The sequence below is a fragment of the Micropterus salmoides genome, unplaced genomic scaffold (assembly GCF_014851395.1).
Source record: "Micropterus salmoides isolate LMB-PRFRI ecotype aquatic unplaced genomic scaffold, ASM1485139v1 Ms_hic_scaffold_6, whole genome shotgun sequence".
NCBI classification, from domain to species: domain Eukaryota; kingdom Metazoa; phylum Chordata; class Actinopteri; order Centrarchiformes; family Centrarchidae; genus Micropterus; species Micropterus salmoides.
Window position 1 is genome coordinate 1,727,870 of NW_024044348.1, and position 16,350 is coordinate 1,744,219.

A 16,350-nucleotide genomic window follows, 5' to 3' on the forward strand; every position below is an offset into this window, starting at 1 on the left:
TCAGGGTTACTGGCCCTTTCTCTTCACTCAAGTACAGCAACACACACAGGGTGGTCCTCTGCTGTGGAAGTCTCTGTAGTGGTGTCTTCAGAGATGTAGAGGAAGTGTTCTCATGTAAAGACTCACGGACAGAGAATACTGTCTAATGCTGGTACCAGATTGTGTCTAATTTTGTAGAATTTAAATAACTGTAGAACGACGAGATACCATTTTCAGTTTGTGTCTGATCAGCAATATAAAGCATAACATGTCTCATGACCAAAGGTCAAGGCCAAACTATAAAAACAGACTTTTACACTGTTGGAATAAAATGGTGAAATCTATTTTTCAGAAAGAAAATCCTTGTTGTGAATGTTTTACTTGATACTTTACTTGGTCAGTTGTGCATAAAAATAGCATTTTAATAGAGTTAAAGTTAAGATTACATTGAAATCACAATTAATTTTCTTGCAACACATGTGTATGTGTAGTTAGTTGCATGTATTTGAGTAGGAACTTCCATTTGTACAGTATGTTTTTATCTGCGAGTTACTTTTGTTTATGAAATCATCTCTTAATAAACTGATTCTTAAACTCTTTTCAGCAGTTTCACTTCGATTCCTTCAGTGCTTCAACTCAAGCTACATCTTCAGTTTGTTTAAATGCTTCTATTAGGATCACATCCATCAATCAACCTTTATAAATTTGTCTTGTTTCAAATGCGGTAACTCAAAAAGCCATTACATTTTTACCGGAAGCAACACGTAAATTTTGTAAACAAAATGAAGCCCATTTCTCAAATGTTTTGGAAACTGACAATAGCTTACGGTACTAACTTTATAAGTGATGATTGTATGTCCTCAGTGTACATTATGTCCTATCAGTCAAAAAATCCACTAACAGTTGGACTATCAGAAACGAGCAAAGGTAGCTTACTGAAGCATTTAATTTTAAAATTAAAAGTTTAATAAAAATGTTATTCCTTCTCCTTCATTCCTCTGCAGTGCCTTTCCGCGAGGCTCCAGCCTACTCCAAACGCCGCCGGGGTCTGTCTTCTGGCAACGGCAGCGGAAACGATCAGTCCCCGTCCTCGTTATCAGCGCCACGGGTCCTCCTGCGCTCCAACAGCGACAACAACCTAACAGTCGGTCAGTACCAGCAGCAGCACGGTTCTCCTGGAAACTGGGCCCCCCATCTGCAGCAGCACCAACAAGCCCAGCCCCACCTGCACAGGGCCCCCCAGCAGGGTCACTCGCAGCCTGGCTCCTCAGCATTGCATCGCAGCCTGTCACCCCAGCTGCTCCAGCAGATGCCCAGCGGCAGCCCCAATGGCAACGTGGTGGTCCGGACCATGGGGAGGGGGGCAAGGAGCCGGTCGCCCTCCCTCAGCCGGCTGGGGGAGGAGGCACGACGGGCTCTACCTTCACAGCGCCAGCCAAGGTGAGCCTCTGCAAAACGCCGGAGAGTGGAGATCTGTGATGTGTGTGTGTGTGTGTGGTGTGTACATCAGAAGGAAGGCGTGGCAGTCTTGGATACACACTCACCCTGCACAGAGGAGTTTTATTCTCTTTTTTTCTTTTAACAAGATCCAGGCTCACTAACCTGGAGGTCAGAGGTGAACATATGACTCACACATGTCACTACTTTGCTGTCGTGTTGCAGCACAGCTGTGATCTAGTCAGCGCCTGCTATTTGCTGTTCCCAATAAGATGTCATCACTTTTTCACCTGCATGTCCAGAGAAATTCTGGTCTGGAGAAAATCAAGAGATTAATAATAGTACACCATAGAGAAGATTTCCTTCAGACCTCTGTATGTTTGACAAGATGGAGATCAAGTATGATTATGATTAAGGGTAAGTGTCCTTAGAGCCTCCGTTTACCCGAATTACAAAAAGCATTTCACCTCTAGCAGTTTTGGTCTTGTTTGTTCAGGTTTTGAGCTATCTGTCTCGCAGAACCGTACCGACGAATCTCAGTTCTAACCCGCAGCGTGCGTGTGTGTGTGTGTGCGTACACAGATTTATAGTAACCAGGTTACTACAGTGCATGAAGCTCTCAGCTCTGATCAACCTGGATTCTTAAAGGGTAACAGCACCAGTAGGTGTTGGAGAGCTCTACTGCTTATGTTTTAAAAGTAGTGTGGAGCCTTTAGTGTCTCCAGAGGGAGCTGAGTGAGGTCTGATAAATGTCCTCAAGTGATGTCCCTTGAGTGTGCAATGGTCAACAGTGATTATGATAACATTTAATTGTCTAACGGGAGTCCAACAATGTGGCAAGAGTGCAATGCTAAATCGCTACAGTACTCTACAGTGTCCCATGTAAATGAACTGAACTAAGTACAAAATCTAACAAATCTTTCTAGAAACCGTTTCCCCATTAGTGTGCTCTTGTTTAAAGTGGTCACATTGTACTTTTCGGCTTTTTCCCTCTCCTTTATTGAGTTATATTTCCTTTTTGTGCATGTAACAGGTTTGCAAAGTGAAAAAGTCCAGCCCAAAGGGAGTTCCCATCTCCCAAAATCAGCTTGATTGTAGTCCAGCCTTTAATTCGTTAACAAGTTGTTTCACGTTGTAACACACGTCATAATGCTCACCTAGCGGCTAGTCAGGCACGCCCTCAAAAACACCAGTGGAGAAACACACGTCCACCCGCTGCTTCCCCTCACGCCCACTTTCCCTTCCGAACACTAGCAACCCTCCAGGCAGTCAGTGGTCATAAAGGTGTTACGGTGATGTAGAGACAGAGCTCAGTTAAAACGTTACATATGAAAGCTCACTGTGTTACAGAATAATAACTCACCCACTCTGAAACTCTTGCTCCAGTCTAGGTTGCGAAGCTGGTACGGGAACATGTACGACTGATCCGAAGCCGTGTTTACAAGGCTTGTCAGGATCCACCCTACTCTGCTTCTGATTGGCTAGTAGTCGTTAATTAGGAACTACGCATGTGCAACTCCAAACAACGATCTTGTAGAAGTGAGATGTATCATGTAGGACAAAAATATGGTGTTTTTTGAAAATTAAACCATGTAAACCTGTTCTGGTACAACCCCTAAATACAATTATGAACCTGAAAATGAGCAGAATATGACCTCTTTAATGTAGTTTTTTAATACTGTGACGACCACAAACTAAGTTCCATTAACTTCTATTTAATTTGGTTTGTAGAAAAATGTTTGGTTTTTGTTTGTATGTTTTGTTTTTTAAATATGGGTGAACACTTCAAGCATGGGCTGTGAGTTGTGTCTCCTCAGAGGTCTGGCAGCAAACAGTAAGTCTTCATTTACAGTATATACAGTATACAGTACATCCTATACCACCATCCCCCATGCAATATGATGCATGACTGGTTCCTTTGGGAAACGTGCCATCAAAAGTCCTGGCTTCCTACAGTAGCTACGGCAACCGTTGCTATGGTTGCCTGCAGACACTTGAAAATGTGTGCGAATTTGTACGTGTGCTCATATGCCTGTTTTAGGAATGCTCATTCTAACTTTAGGTGTGTGTGTGTGTGTGTGAGACTCCACCTCCACCTGACAAAGTTCATTCAGAAATGCCACCATGTGTGTCTGTGCTCTGTCTGTGGTGTGTGCAAGGGCAACTGATCGGTGGAGGATTTAAGTGTGACGGACATTTATCTTGGAGCGATGTAACTGTCAATCCCGATTAAGACACATGCCCTCTGGCCTCTTCCTCTACCTCCTCTTCCTCCCCCTCCTCCTCCTCCTCCTCCTCCTCCTGTTCTTCTTTGGCAGATGGACACGTTTGGAAGCACTCTGCTGCACCAACACTACCCACACTCTGAAGCTCTGCCTCTGTCCAATGTCGAGTACATTATAGGAAAGATGCAAAGATGAAGCAGTAGAATTAAGACAGGATGAAGAGCAGATAGAGGAGGAGGAGGCAACTGAAAAAGAGAGAATAAAAGCACAGAATGAGGGGTTTAGAGCGAGGGTGGAGGGGACGGAGTTAAGGGAAGACAAGTGACGGAGATGAAAGAAGGGCCAGAGGAACGGGGGAGGACAGTTGCCTTTGCTTCAGCAGTAACATGAACATAACTATCACGTCTTTTGACATACTTCACTAGAAAACTTGTCGAGAGAGAGCGAGTTTGGTCATCAACAGATGAGCTGTTTTAGGTGACTGACAGCAAATTAGTGCAGAACTCTTGTAGAGTGGAACATGCCTCTGCATTTTCCCACATTGAATCTAAGGAACATCTCTGTCTTCACATCTACCTTGCTGGTGTTTCATGGATTTAAAATAATATGATACTTTAGCCTCCAGCTTTCTGTGGCTTTGATTTCACAACCAGTAGTGTAATACGAGACCTTTGCTTTATCACCACATCCTTAGAGGCTGGTGATGAGTATGTTAATGTGTCTATGATGCATTGACGGACAGTCTGTCATTCCGTAACAGTGGATGGCACTTCTGTGTTTTACTTGCAGCAAATTATCATCAAATCCCTTTTCTCTGGTTTCTGTACTGCAACTTCTGTAAAGTTATGTATTGTGTTTATTAGTGCTGAAAAGAGTAGCCAATTAATCAGTGAGTCGGCCAACAGAACATCTGTTTTATACATTAAGTTTATTTTTATGAAACAAAAATGCACTTTTGGTTTTAGCTTCTGAAATAGGAGGAGCTGCTGCTTTTCTCTGTTTTATATCACTGTAAATTGAATGATAATAATTGAAAAATTAAAGCTGCAAGCAGCGTTAGGCGGCCGTGTTGCATATTCTGGAGCTCTGCCGGTGCGGCTGTGAATTTGCTACGCGCTTCGGACGCTGCACGAAGGTGTTCTACGTCACTTCCTGTGTCCCCTTTGTGGCGCTACTTAGTACTTGGCACTATGAATATAAATGAATATTGGCGTGTAGATGTGTTCGGGACGGGACAGTTATCAAGTATGTAAATTTTGGTGCAGATGTGTGCATGTACACTGAAGTTACAGCAACTTCCTGTGTCATGGCAAAGACTTGATCTTTGACGCCACGCCACGGACACGCCCATCGACAAAAACTCACAGATAGCACAACTTTTCATCTTCAATGCCTTTAGAAGGCACAGCAGAAATTTGAGGTCGGTCGGACTAAATCCCTAGGAGGAGTTTGTTAAAGTACGAAGTGTGTAAATCATCCAAAATTGAAGTAAATCAAAATGGCCGACTTCCTGTTGGTTTAGGGAATGGCTCCAAGAGGCTTTTTTGTGCGTCTAGACATGATAAACGTACCACAGAAATTTTGTACATGTAGGTTAAACTTTGTCCGGGGGCTGCACTGTAAGGGGAGCTGGCGAGCCATTTTGCCACACCAGAGTTTCAGAGTGTGGTGCCTTTTTGAGTATGTTTAGGCCCCCAAAATTGAGCTTACTTTGCAGAAAAAAGAAGACAAAAAACATAATCTCTTCAATTTCAATAGGGACCTCGCACGGTTCGTGCTCAGGCCCTAATAATCACCTTGGGTTCTGGAAAATTAGATAGAAAACAAATTATTAATCAAAAAAGTAATTGTCCAATAGTTGCTGCAGCCCTAGCGTATACATGATATGACAATGATTAAGGGTTCCTTCAAAGAATTGATTGTTGCAGTAGGTTACTTTTCATACTAATGACAAAGTATGGAACTTGTGTTTAAATGAATTATAATGATCATGCGCTGATTGACAGGTTTTATTAAGGCTGAGCCATCTGATTTCAGTGTAATTGAAATGGCTTAGCCTTAATAAAAATACTGTTAATGTTACCTGGGAGGTCTGCTGACTGCTGAGTTAATGATATTATAATTCAACCAGGCTGATGGGAATCATTTTCACCACTTTATAAGTCACAGTATGAGCTGGTACTGTAGCAGAGGTGTGAACCTCTATGGGGTGTCAGTTAATGTAAATCATTAATGTTTATAGAGAATACTTTAAGGTCTGAGGTAGGTTTAACTTGAGGTTGACATTAGGGTAAGGGTTAGTTTTAGGCAAGTATAAGCTAGGTTTAGGGTAAGTCTCCAGGGAATTAATGTAAGTCAACATAATGTCTCTCTGATGGAAGTTGCATTATAAACTGAACAAAATTATAAACGCAACACTTTTGTTTTTGCCCCCATTCATCCTGAGCTGAACTCAAAGATCTAAGACTTTCTCTATGTACACAAAAGGCCTATTTCTCTCAAATATTGTTCACAAATCTGTCAAAATCTGTGTTAGTGAGCACTTCTCCTTTGCTAAGATAATCCATCCACCTCACAGGTGTGGCATATCAAGATGCTGATCAGACAGCATGGGGACTGCACAGGTGTGCCTTAGGCTGGCCACAATAAAAGGCCTTAGGCTGGCCACTCGAAAATGTGCAGTTCCATCGACACAGCAAAAAGTTTTGACGGAGCGTGCAATTGGCATGCTGACTGCAGGAATGTCCACCAGAGCTGTTGACTGTGAATTGAATGTTCATTTCCCAGTCTCAGTGCAGCCCAGGACCTCCACATCCATCATCTACAACTCCAAGATCATCTGAGAGCAGCCATCCGGACAGCTGCTGCAACAATCGGTTTGTATAACCAAAGAATTTCTGCACAAACTGTCAGGAACCGTCTCAGGGAAGATCATCTGCATGCTCGTGGTCCTCATTGGGATCTCGACCTGACTGCAACTTCGCACAGCCATTGAAGAGGAGTGGACCAACACTCCACAGGTCGCAATCAACAGCCTGATCAACTCTATGCGAAGGAGATGTGTTGCACTGTGTGAGGCAAATGGTGGTCACACCAGATACTGACTGGTTTCCAGGTTACTGGTTGAGAGAAATAGGCCTTTTGTGTACATAGAGAAAGTCTTAGATCTTTGAGTTCAGCTCAGGATGAATGGGGGCAAAAACAAAAGAGATAATTTTGTTAAGTGTATATAAGAAGGCTTGTACACTAGAAATGTCTGAATTATCGCCTGACATTGGGGGTATTCATATAATGGCTCAACTTTGAGAATTGTGGAAACGGTTACAACAAATGAGCCAGAAAGATGCGACACAGTGAACACTTAGGAAGGTATGTTACACCCTTGAAGTCAACATTGAACTCCACGTGGTGGTGGTGGCGATGATGACAGTTGTTGACTGAAGAAGGTATCTGTTGCAAAAGGGCAAGTGGATCCTACATGGCCAATAGAAGAGTAGAACTAATAGGCAGTAATTCCTAACTGCAAAATTACCGGTATTTATAATGTAGGTCCGTGACCTTATCTTTTGTCAATTGGGGATAGTTATCAGGGACATTTGTAGCCCTGGCTCTGCAGAGCTCCTCTTGGCCCAGTTGTGGAAACCAGGCAATTAGTGACCCTTTCCTGGGTTCCCCAGGGTCACATGTATATGATCACAGTTGATATTCAGTATGTATAAATACTGGGTTACACACACACTGCAGTTTATTTTGACTCGATCCCACATACACCACCCTGCTGACCCAAATACTCACTAGATCATCAAACGTGGATTCGTCCGACATTGAAAACAGTCCCCAACAAATGCTGTGTTTCTTCCCGTTTAAGTAGCGTTTGACGAAAACTACAGTGTCCAGCTGTTTTAGGAAATTACTGAGCCATTTTTCAAGATTTTACATCTTCAGTAGGAATAAATGTTATTGGCTGACGTTGGTTTTGGCCTTTTCACAGGATTAATGGTCAATAAGAAAAGTAAATAATTGGGCTGTGTACAGGTGATACTGTATAATGCCTTTACAGAGGACTTTCAGGTTAGGACTTTATTGAAGCCATTTATGTGTGCTCAACTCCCGTTGCACCATGGATGTACTGTTGCCCTATTTTTTAATAACCCATTAATGATCTAATTCAATTATTGTTAATTGTATTGTTTTAATATTATTTATATCTGATGAATGCAGCTCATGCTAAATTTCAGTGGAAATGACCTTGCTAAGATGGCAAAATGGTGTCATCGCACCCGGTCCATGTACAATAAATGTGACCTTTAGCTGTCAGAGGTCTTCTACACATTCCCACCCAGATGCCCTTTAAAGCCCCTAATTCCAGCGCTTTCTCTCTTTGCTTCTGCTTTCTCTCCTACCCATAATCCCATCCCCCCTCATCCAACCTCCACCCACACACATGACAACATTTCTGTGGCATCCCCTCGCTGCCACTTGACATGTCATTTGTTAGAAGGCAACACACATGTGAGCGCACGCTCGCTCACGCACGCACAAACAAGCACACAGTGACAGCTGTCAGTCTGCTCTGGGGTGTCATGGCAACAGCTTCCCAGTTGAATGTGGTGAGAAATGAGACGTGTCCAGTGTCAGGACAGACAGATCTGTGGATGACTGAAGACTGACAGTAATTTGACTTTTAACAGTGAAAAATCTGTTGATGATTGCTCGTTGCTGAAAACACTGTTTTGAGTTTTAACAGAATGAGACAGTCAGGAAAATTACTCTTCACAATTTACAGTATGACACACATCAAGGTTAGAGTTGTATATATGACTCACAAATATTTTACTATTGAGTTCCGCCACAGCGGCGATCTGGTCAGGGGCCATTACATTGAAAGTACTATCACCATCATTTCTACTCTTGTGGGTCAAGAAGTCCATCATCAAGATATCACTTACTGTCTTGTAGGTCTGAAGAAACTCAAGGGTAATATCACAAACAAAATATGATTTTAGCACAGAGAAGATTTCCTCTGTGAGTTTGATGCGATTATAAAATTCCCTTGATTGATTTGATTGAAACCAATTTACACAAAACAACTAAACACAGACAACGAAGGCAAATCACACAAATTCAATATGCAACATAGACAAAATAAGATGAAGACAAAAGCAATAAAACTTAAAATAACATGACGTACAAATAATATGTCATGTGAAAACAAAGCATACCACAGGATCAAGGTATTTTATTCAACCTGCTTTCTGGTTGAAAGTGTATAACATTAACATATTAACAAAGCATGTGAACGTGTGCGTCGAGCCGAGGCCGATCACAGATAAATATATTGTAATCAGTGGCAGACTGTGAAAGAAATTTGACCAGCTGTTGAACATATGAGCATAAAGCTGCTTAGAGAGTTTTTCCTCAGGATTTAGTTCAGGCCAAACCAGAGCTCAGATAAGAGTGAATGTTGGACTAACGTTTGTCAGGTAGCCCAGGTAACACAACTCCATCTCTCAGATTACTGATTGACTACTGCATGAATAGGTGATTTTCCTGAGCCAGATAATATTTCCAGATATATGTTGCAAGGTGTAAACATTGACTCTCCCTCTTTCTCTCAACTCTGTGTGCCTGCATGACAGGATCACAGTGGCCTTGGGCAAATTGTATAATGGAAAAATAATATAAATGTTGATTTAACTGTATTTGTGTCTGCGCAGTAATGTGACTGTCACCTTTCTCTCTTTCTCTCTCTTTTCCTAAACCCTCTCTTTCCCCCCTCTTTTCTGCTCTCTTTCCCTCTGTCTCCTTGTCTCGGGTGATCATCCAATAATAGCACAAATTATGCACAGCTGGTATTAATCAACACTGTCTAATTAGCACCTCAAAGCCACCTGGGTAATTGCCAAAAGGCATGAGGGAAAACATGGTTGACGGTTTCTCCATCTCAGCTGGTAACTGCTGAACTTGTAGGCCGGATTCAGTTTCATCTGAAGCTGGAGTGGCTTAGTGGGAAATGTTTCTCCCACATCATTATGCCAACAAGTACAGATTTAGCACAGTCCCACAGCAGCGACGGATGATGACTGGTTTCTGTGCATGAAAGGAACCTTTTATAAACTGTGTAAAAAGTTGCGGCAGGGGTGTGAGAATTCCTAGTTAAATCTAAATTTTCACAATAAAAGCACATCTTCTCCTCTCAAATTAACAGTGGTGAAAAAATTCCAAAAATGCTGAAGCAGTTTGAAAATGTACACGATGTCTCACCTCAGTTTTTTAGCGCTCATGCCCTCAAAGTATCAAGACAAGAAATATTGTCTTGGTGCAGATAAAACTATAGGAAAGTGATGTTTGTTGTTAAAGGGTCATTCCGCCAGTTTTACACATGAAGATCAGTTAACTGGTCATGTTGAGTAAACCTTAGTGTGTGTCCTCTGTGCCTCTGTCCCCTTTGTCTCAGAAAATGTAAGTGCAATAATTAATTACCAGAGTGCCAATCTAGATAGAAAGTATTGAGTGTCTGTGATCACCTGTTTTTGAGTTTACTTCAACTCTTTCCCAAAAGTCGGTGAATAGCAGCAGTAGGGCAGATGCACGAGGGTTATTTAATGCCCACATCTGCATACATGGGTTTGGTTTATGTCTTTCTGGGCAATATTGTTAGTTTCTTCTTGAAAATATATGTCTTAAAAAAAAGTTAAACAGAATACTGGGAAGCAATCATGTTCATTGGCAGTTTCATGGGGCTTATATCAACCACAGAAGAAACTTAGAAGCATTGAAAGTGTCCAGTGGTGCCTTTAACTTTTGCCACAGAGAGACACAAGACAGAGGTAAAATACTCAGTGAACCATTGAAGTTAATGAAACCCCTGGTCTCCATTACAGGAAGTTTTTCCCATAATGCGCATACTGTTGGTTGTGAAGTTGTTGCACCTGTTTTGAATGTTTTTGGCCAATGATTTTCACAAAATAGTCACTTGGCTGGACTCAAACAGGAGACCAAACACTGAAAGCAAATGGCCCTACAGGATGAACATTTCAAACTCTTAAACACCTTTATACTTAATGAAATAAATGAAAACAAAGATTAAGGCTGAAGACATTAAAACCGGTGGTGTCAAAAAATACACTTAACTTGCAATAATTTCTGTTTTAATGAGGCCAACCCTGACGATGATGCATTCACAAAGTAAAAAGGTTGAGCAGCATCAGTTGAGATGCTTTCAGCCATCATGCAAATCAGTCACCAGAGCTTTTTAATTTGCTATAGTATTGTAGCTGCTCAGAGTGCACAGTTGCAGTTTTGTCCATGGCTTTCCCTTGGAAAATGTGCAAGCAGCCTCACCAGGTATTGAATGGGGTTAGCTCTCCAAAGGCCCGTGAAGGTTTGAGGAGGAGCGCAGTCTACAGGACAAGGTGACCCACTTACTTGAAAAAAACATTTCCTTCCTCTCTCTCAATCCCTCACTCCTGCACTCCATTTCCTTCGTTCTCTTTAATTTCCTCCTGCTGTAGTTTAATCTCTGACTCTTCTGGACTCTTTCTGTCTCTCTGAATTACTCAAATTGTGTGCATGTGCAAGATGCCTAAAGAACAACGTTTATCTATTAATTAAACTTCTATTAAAATCTTTTCACACTTTGTTTCCAGACCTTGATCTGGAATGTTGTCCTTGTGCCTACGCTTCATAGAAAAAGTCATTTCTATTTTCTATCATTTAACAATTCAGTCACACATTTATGTTTAGAGTAAAAATTTCAACAGTTTGCAGGTTTTAATCGCACAGAAATTTTGGTCATAATAAAAACTTCACAATTCTGGTCCTTGATGGCGTTTGTTTTCCCAATCTAACGTTCCATCTGTTGTGGTAAGTGTTGTTATGAAAGTTTACCACTAAGTGGCGCTACATTATCATGTCACGGACACCGACCAGCACCACTGGTCACGTCTCGCCTCCATGTATGAATGAAGGAGTGCTGGAGATCACTTTTGATGCAAAGTTGCAGCTTTTTAGAACCAAATTTAACATAGAAACATATAAATGCTGCCTCCATCATATTTTAAAAATGTCCTTTTTGTCATAATTTGGCATTTTGATATTTTCCTTCTCTTGATCCTAAATCCTGCCTAGCTCTCTGTGTGGTCTTTAGAGTGTCTTGCCTCCTACCCAGAAGCCACTGCAGCTCTGTGGGTCAGAGCCTGCCCATATTCTGCTCCACTTACTACTGCAAGACACGTGCCCGCTGGCCTCTGAATATCTCCTCTGCATAATTGGTTTTTGTGTGTGTGTGGATGACAAATTATTGTTACTGCCAGTTGGGGAAGCTCAGAAGGTTTTTTTTTGAGCAGGTAGTAGCAGATTCTTTCAACCTGCAATGATCTCTCAGTTTTCTTTAAGTAACTTTAAAGATGTGGACAACTTTTCCCACGCTGCATGATAAAGTCACATCCGCATTTTCTTTGTGGAAATAATATTTGTTGCTTTTTCAACTAATGCAGCAGGTGTGACAGGAAAACAGGTTACCATTTCCTGCAGGGCTATTGAATTTGGTGATTCTGTTGTTGGAGTGTAAATTAGATTTTCTAGTTGTGCTTTATCCTGCTGTTTTTTCCTCTCTTACAGTCCCAGCAGTCATGGTGAGGCAGTAGGCACCAGAAGGAAGCTGTACAGCGCGGTTCCTGGGCGACATTTTGTGGTGGTTCGTCCTTACACCGCCCAGGCCGAGGGAGAGATCAACCTCTACAAAAGCGACAGGGTCAAAGGTGACACTTGGAATAACCCTAGAGTCCAGTGGCTGGCTATACTCCAGTATGTCAAGAAGCTAATACTCCAGTATAGCCAGTGTTGTTTAACTCAGCAGGTCAGCAACACATGTGACACAAGTAAAAGTTACTAAAGTAAAGTACCTCAAAACTGTACTTAAGAAAAGTATTTGAGTAAATGTACCTGGTTACATTCCATTGTTGACTGTAAACTAAAGAGAGAGAAAAGTAAAATTCCTCCTCCTTGGAGGATGTATGATGAATACTAACATCAAAAAAGGAAATAAAAGGCACTGATTCTTTCCTGTCGTCAGTTCATAATTGTTTCTGAAAATGAGACAACTGGAAATCAAGCAGCAAATTACCATATGTGATGAAACTGACTACCTAGGCTCTAGAGGCGGAATAACATCCTCCTCATCTGCAGACATTAAGGGTGTACGGTTTCTCTGGCTTTGATGAAAATGCAAAAAAAATGCATTATTTACTGAGAAAGCAAGGAGGATGTGCTTCGCCCAAGAAACATCTATGTTAAGCCACTCTTGTATAAACAGAATATTATGACCTGCGTCTATACGTTGTTTGTACTGCTCAACAGGAAGGATTTTTTTCTAAGATAATTACTGAGCCAAATTTATTTTTAGAGAGTTTAATTATTTTTCAGCTAGTTCTAATGTAACATATAGTGAGCTCCTGGCTCGATATGATATACGAGACAGGCTTTGTGATTCGAAACACACACACACATTGTTAACCTAAACGTCCTGATCCACCGGTGGGTCGGTCACTACAAACTCAGCATGTGCAGCCAACTGTATTCAAACCCACAGAACGAAAGACACCAAATATGCTGAAATTTGGGGAGATGTGTTTCAATTGATCCATAAGACATCTAGAATGTTTCCATTTGATGGGATGGTGAAGCCGTAAAATAAATATTTCAACCAGTGTAAACATGTAGGGGGAAAAACTGGATCTTAGGAAGTTAATCAATTGGTGTGAAACAAATTGGGACAATTCAAAATCCCGTCACTATCCCTTCAGAGGCATGAAATCTGCAAAAACTCTGTTTTCAGGTCATTCTTACGTTTTTCTAGGGTTTTAGTGAAAAACACATATAGAATCTCTGTTAAAATAAAGCAGCTTTTAAGGCAGATCTTTATCTACATAAAACAGAACTGAAGGGAACCAAATAAAGACCAAACATCTTAGGTTTCCATACACCATAAACATCTTCACACAAACTGATTTTGGATTTCTTAAGAACATTTCTCACTACTGTGAGCTTGTCAACATTTTCAGGCATCAGTCCAGACCCCCTGCAGTTCACACTGTTAATGGATGACATTTAATTGTAACCTCTAACAAATGGAAGAGTCAGATTTAGTTTAAAATGCATCCATTTATCAGCTCAATGATGAATATTGTCACATTGTTTTAAACACCTAATACAGTTGTTGGACACTTTGTATAAGTAGAAACCGTTGCCTTAATGTTGTGACACTTTCTATTCAAATATGGCATTCAGTGCTTTAAATTATCTCTGGGGACGCTCTGTTCTGTTGCTTCACTTGTGTGCTCTGAAACCGATGCCATTTGTCACTATCTTTTCCGGCACTCTCCGCCCCCCCGGTCCAGTTCTAAGCATCGGAGAGGGAGGTTTCTGGGAGGGCAGCGCCCACGGCCAGGTGGGCTGGTTTCCAGCCGACTGTGTGGAGGAGATCCCGGCCAAGGCCACCGATGAGAGGAGCTGTAAGTCTAATCACTTGGGGTTGTGTGGCGGTTGGAGGTGGGACATTGACTTATGTAGGACACGCGCTGTTTGCCATCACCCAGTTTTGTGGAGAGAGAGAGAGGGGACACAAAGAACAGACGCTAAGGCTAAATGCTGTAGGTTCCCGAGGCAGCGTGATGGCACGTGGCTCCTTTTTCTCCAGTGCGTGCTCTGCATGTGTCTCTCCTCCTCTACCGGCTTGTCTCCCAGTCTCTTTCTGTCTCCCCAGGCGGTAGTGCACAAAGCTAAGCGCTACGTTGCTCTGCTAACTCAGCTGTGCTCTGATGTCCTCTGGGTGCACGCTAATGAACATATCACGCCATGCTCTGTCCCCCATAAACATCCCATTTTTCCTTGTCCTTGCAATCTCTCTTGTTGTTGCCAACGTCTTTGTGCTGTGCTTGTAGTGAGTGCTGTCAGTGTGTTTTTGAAAGGGAGCAGATTTTAAAGAAGGCCTGGCAATCCTTCTCTCTGTCCTACTCTTTGGTGTTCCACAATCTTTTTCATTGTCTGGTATTATGTTCTCTGACAGTGTTTAATTATTGACATTATCACAAAGAACAGTGTTACTGGAGTCAACTCCCCACACCCACCCGCTCTCTTAGTCCTTCCTGCTTTTAGGAGTATGTCAGCATAGACGGAGGCAGATGGGGAGCAACTAGTTCTTCTCCCTCTCGCTGTTTGCCTTCTTCTGGGTGGCTTATTTTAAAGCCAAACCCAAGGCCATTGGCACTGGGAGCTCTCTCACACTGTGCCACATCAAAATTGCCCCCAGGTCTGCCTGCAAAGAAAGTCTGTCAGAAAACGGGAGCACAGTATGGTGGCTTGCAAAGACCCATTCAAAGACAGCCTTGGCCAAGGCCGCAGGCTACGCGTGTGTGTGTGTGTGTGCTGCAAAAGCAGTGAATGTCCTGCATGAAGCCTAACAGTTGTGGCTGATTGGGGAAATAACAGGCAACTGAGAAATACATTTTTTGCTGAAATGATTACCATTTGACAGGTAGTTGTAGGAGAGGTAGTTTGAAGTACAGCATTTTTCTATGGTTTAACAATCCATCCACCATACATGTGTTATCCAGCTATCCATACATCAGATAATTCTTCTTTTAAAAGAATAGTTTGACATTTTGGGAAATATACCCATTTGCTTTTTTTACCTAGAGTTAGAAAAGAAGATGTCAGGAGGCAGTTAGCTTAGCATACAGACTGGAAGGAAGGGGAAACAGCTAGCCTGACTCTGGCTGAAGTTTAAAAGAATGTACGACTGCACCTCTAAGGTCAATTAAAAGCCTGTATTTATTTAATTACTCATTAAATTATTCCATTTTTAATTATTCAATTATTTCATTATAATTATTCCTTTTATTTTTTTATAACCATTTCTTTGTGATGAACATCATGAGGTTACCAGGCAACCAATAGAGAGGCTACACAGAGGACGTGTCTCCAGTCTTTGTGCTAAGCTAAGCTAATCGTCTCCCTGCTCCAACTGCACACTCAAGGCATAGATGTTAAGTGGGGTATTGCCGGATAACCACTGATAAGACAATCATCTTTCAATCTGTCCATTATTTACTCGTTTTTTCAGACATCTTACAGACCTGTTGCTTTGCCATCTCTCTGCTTCTCTGTGTATTTTGTGCAAACTTTTGAAAGATCACAGACATAAGGGATGGGAGTTGTAGTTCTGGGTTATAGTATAGTTATGTGTCTAGCTCAGTCACCAAACATATAAAACACCACTTTCAAAAAACCTTGTATCATTTTTTAGACAATTTAGAAGTCATTTCCACCTTTCACAAGAAATGTGAAACCATAGAAAATATGCATTGCCAGTTTAAATTTGATCACTTTTTAGTTCATGCATTCCTCTGAATGAATCTTTCAGCCAGAGTAGTGTAGTATGGAGATAAATATTTTAATCCAAAAAGCAATATTCCCACTCCTGATCAAATAACAGATGGGTACATCTATCAGTCAGTAACTCTATATATACAGTAAGTCCTCTTAAATCCTTCATGCAAATCTGAGAAGGAAACCGTAGTTTGTCTGAATGGACCTGGATGTGTAATTATGGTGTGTAATGAGTGTCTCATCTGATAGACTTTGTTTGGGTTAGTTGGTATCTGATCAGAACTGGATGATCTTCCACAGTCTAAAATATTCAAAATTT

The 16,350-nt window shown here is 41.6% G+C and overlaps 1 protein-coding gene across 4 annotated transcripts in view; it reads left to right on the forward strand.

Annotated features, from left to right (window-relative positions):
- Positions 1-16,350, forward strand: part of LOC119890328 (SH3 and multiple ankyrin repeat domains protein 2-like) — a 236,178-nt gene that overhangs the window by 149,009 nt on the left and 70,819 nt on the right. For all 4 annotated transcript variants that reach the window (XM_038701540.1, XM_038701541.1, XM_038701543.1 and 1 more), the window contains 3 exons: positions 984-1,419; positions 12,264-12,403; positions 14,042-14,155. In XM_038701540.1, coding sequence (XP_038557468.1) covers positions 984-1,419; positions 12,264-12,403; positions 14,042-14,155 — 690 coding nt within the window. The remainder of the gene's footprint in view (positions 1-983; positions 1,420-12,263; positions 12,404-14,041; positions 14,156-16,350) is intronic.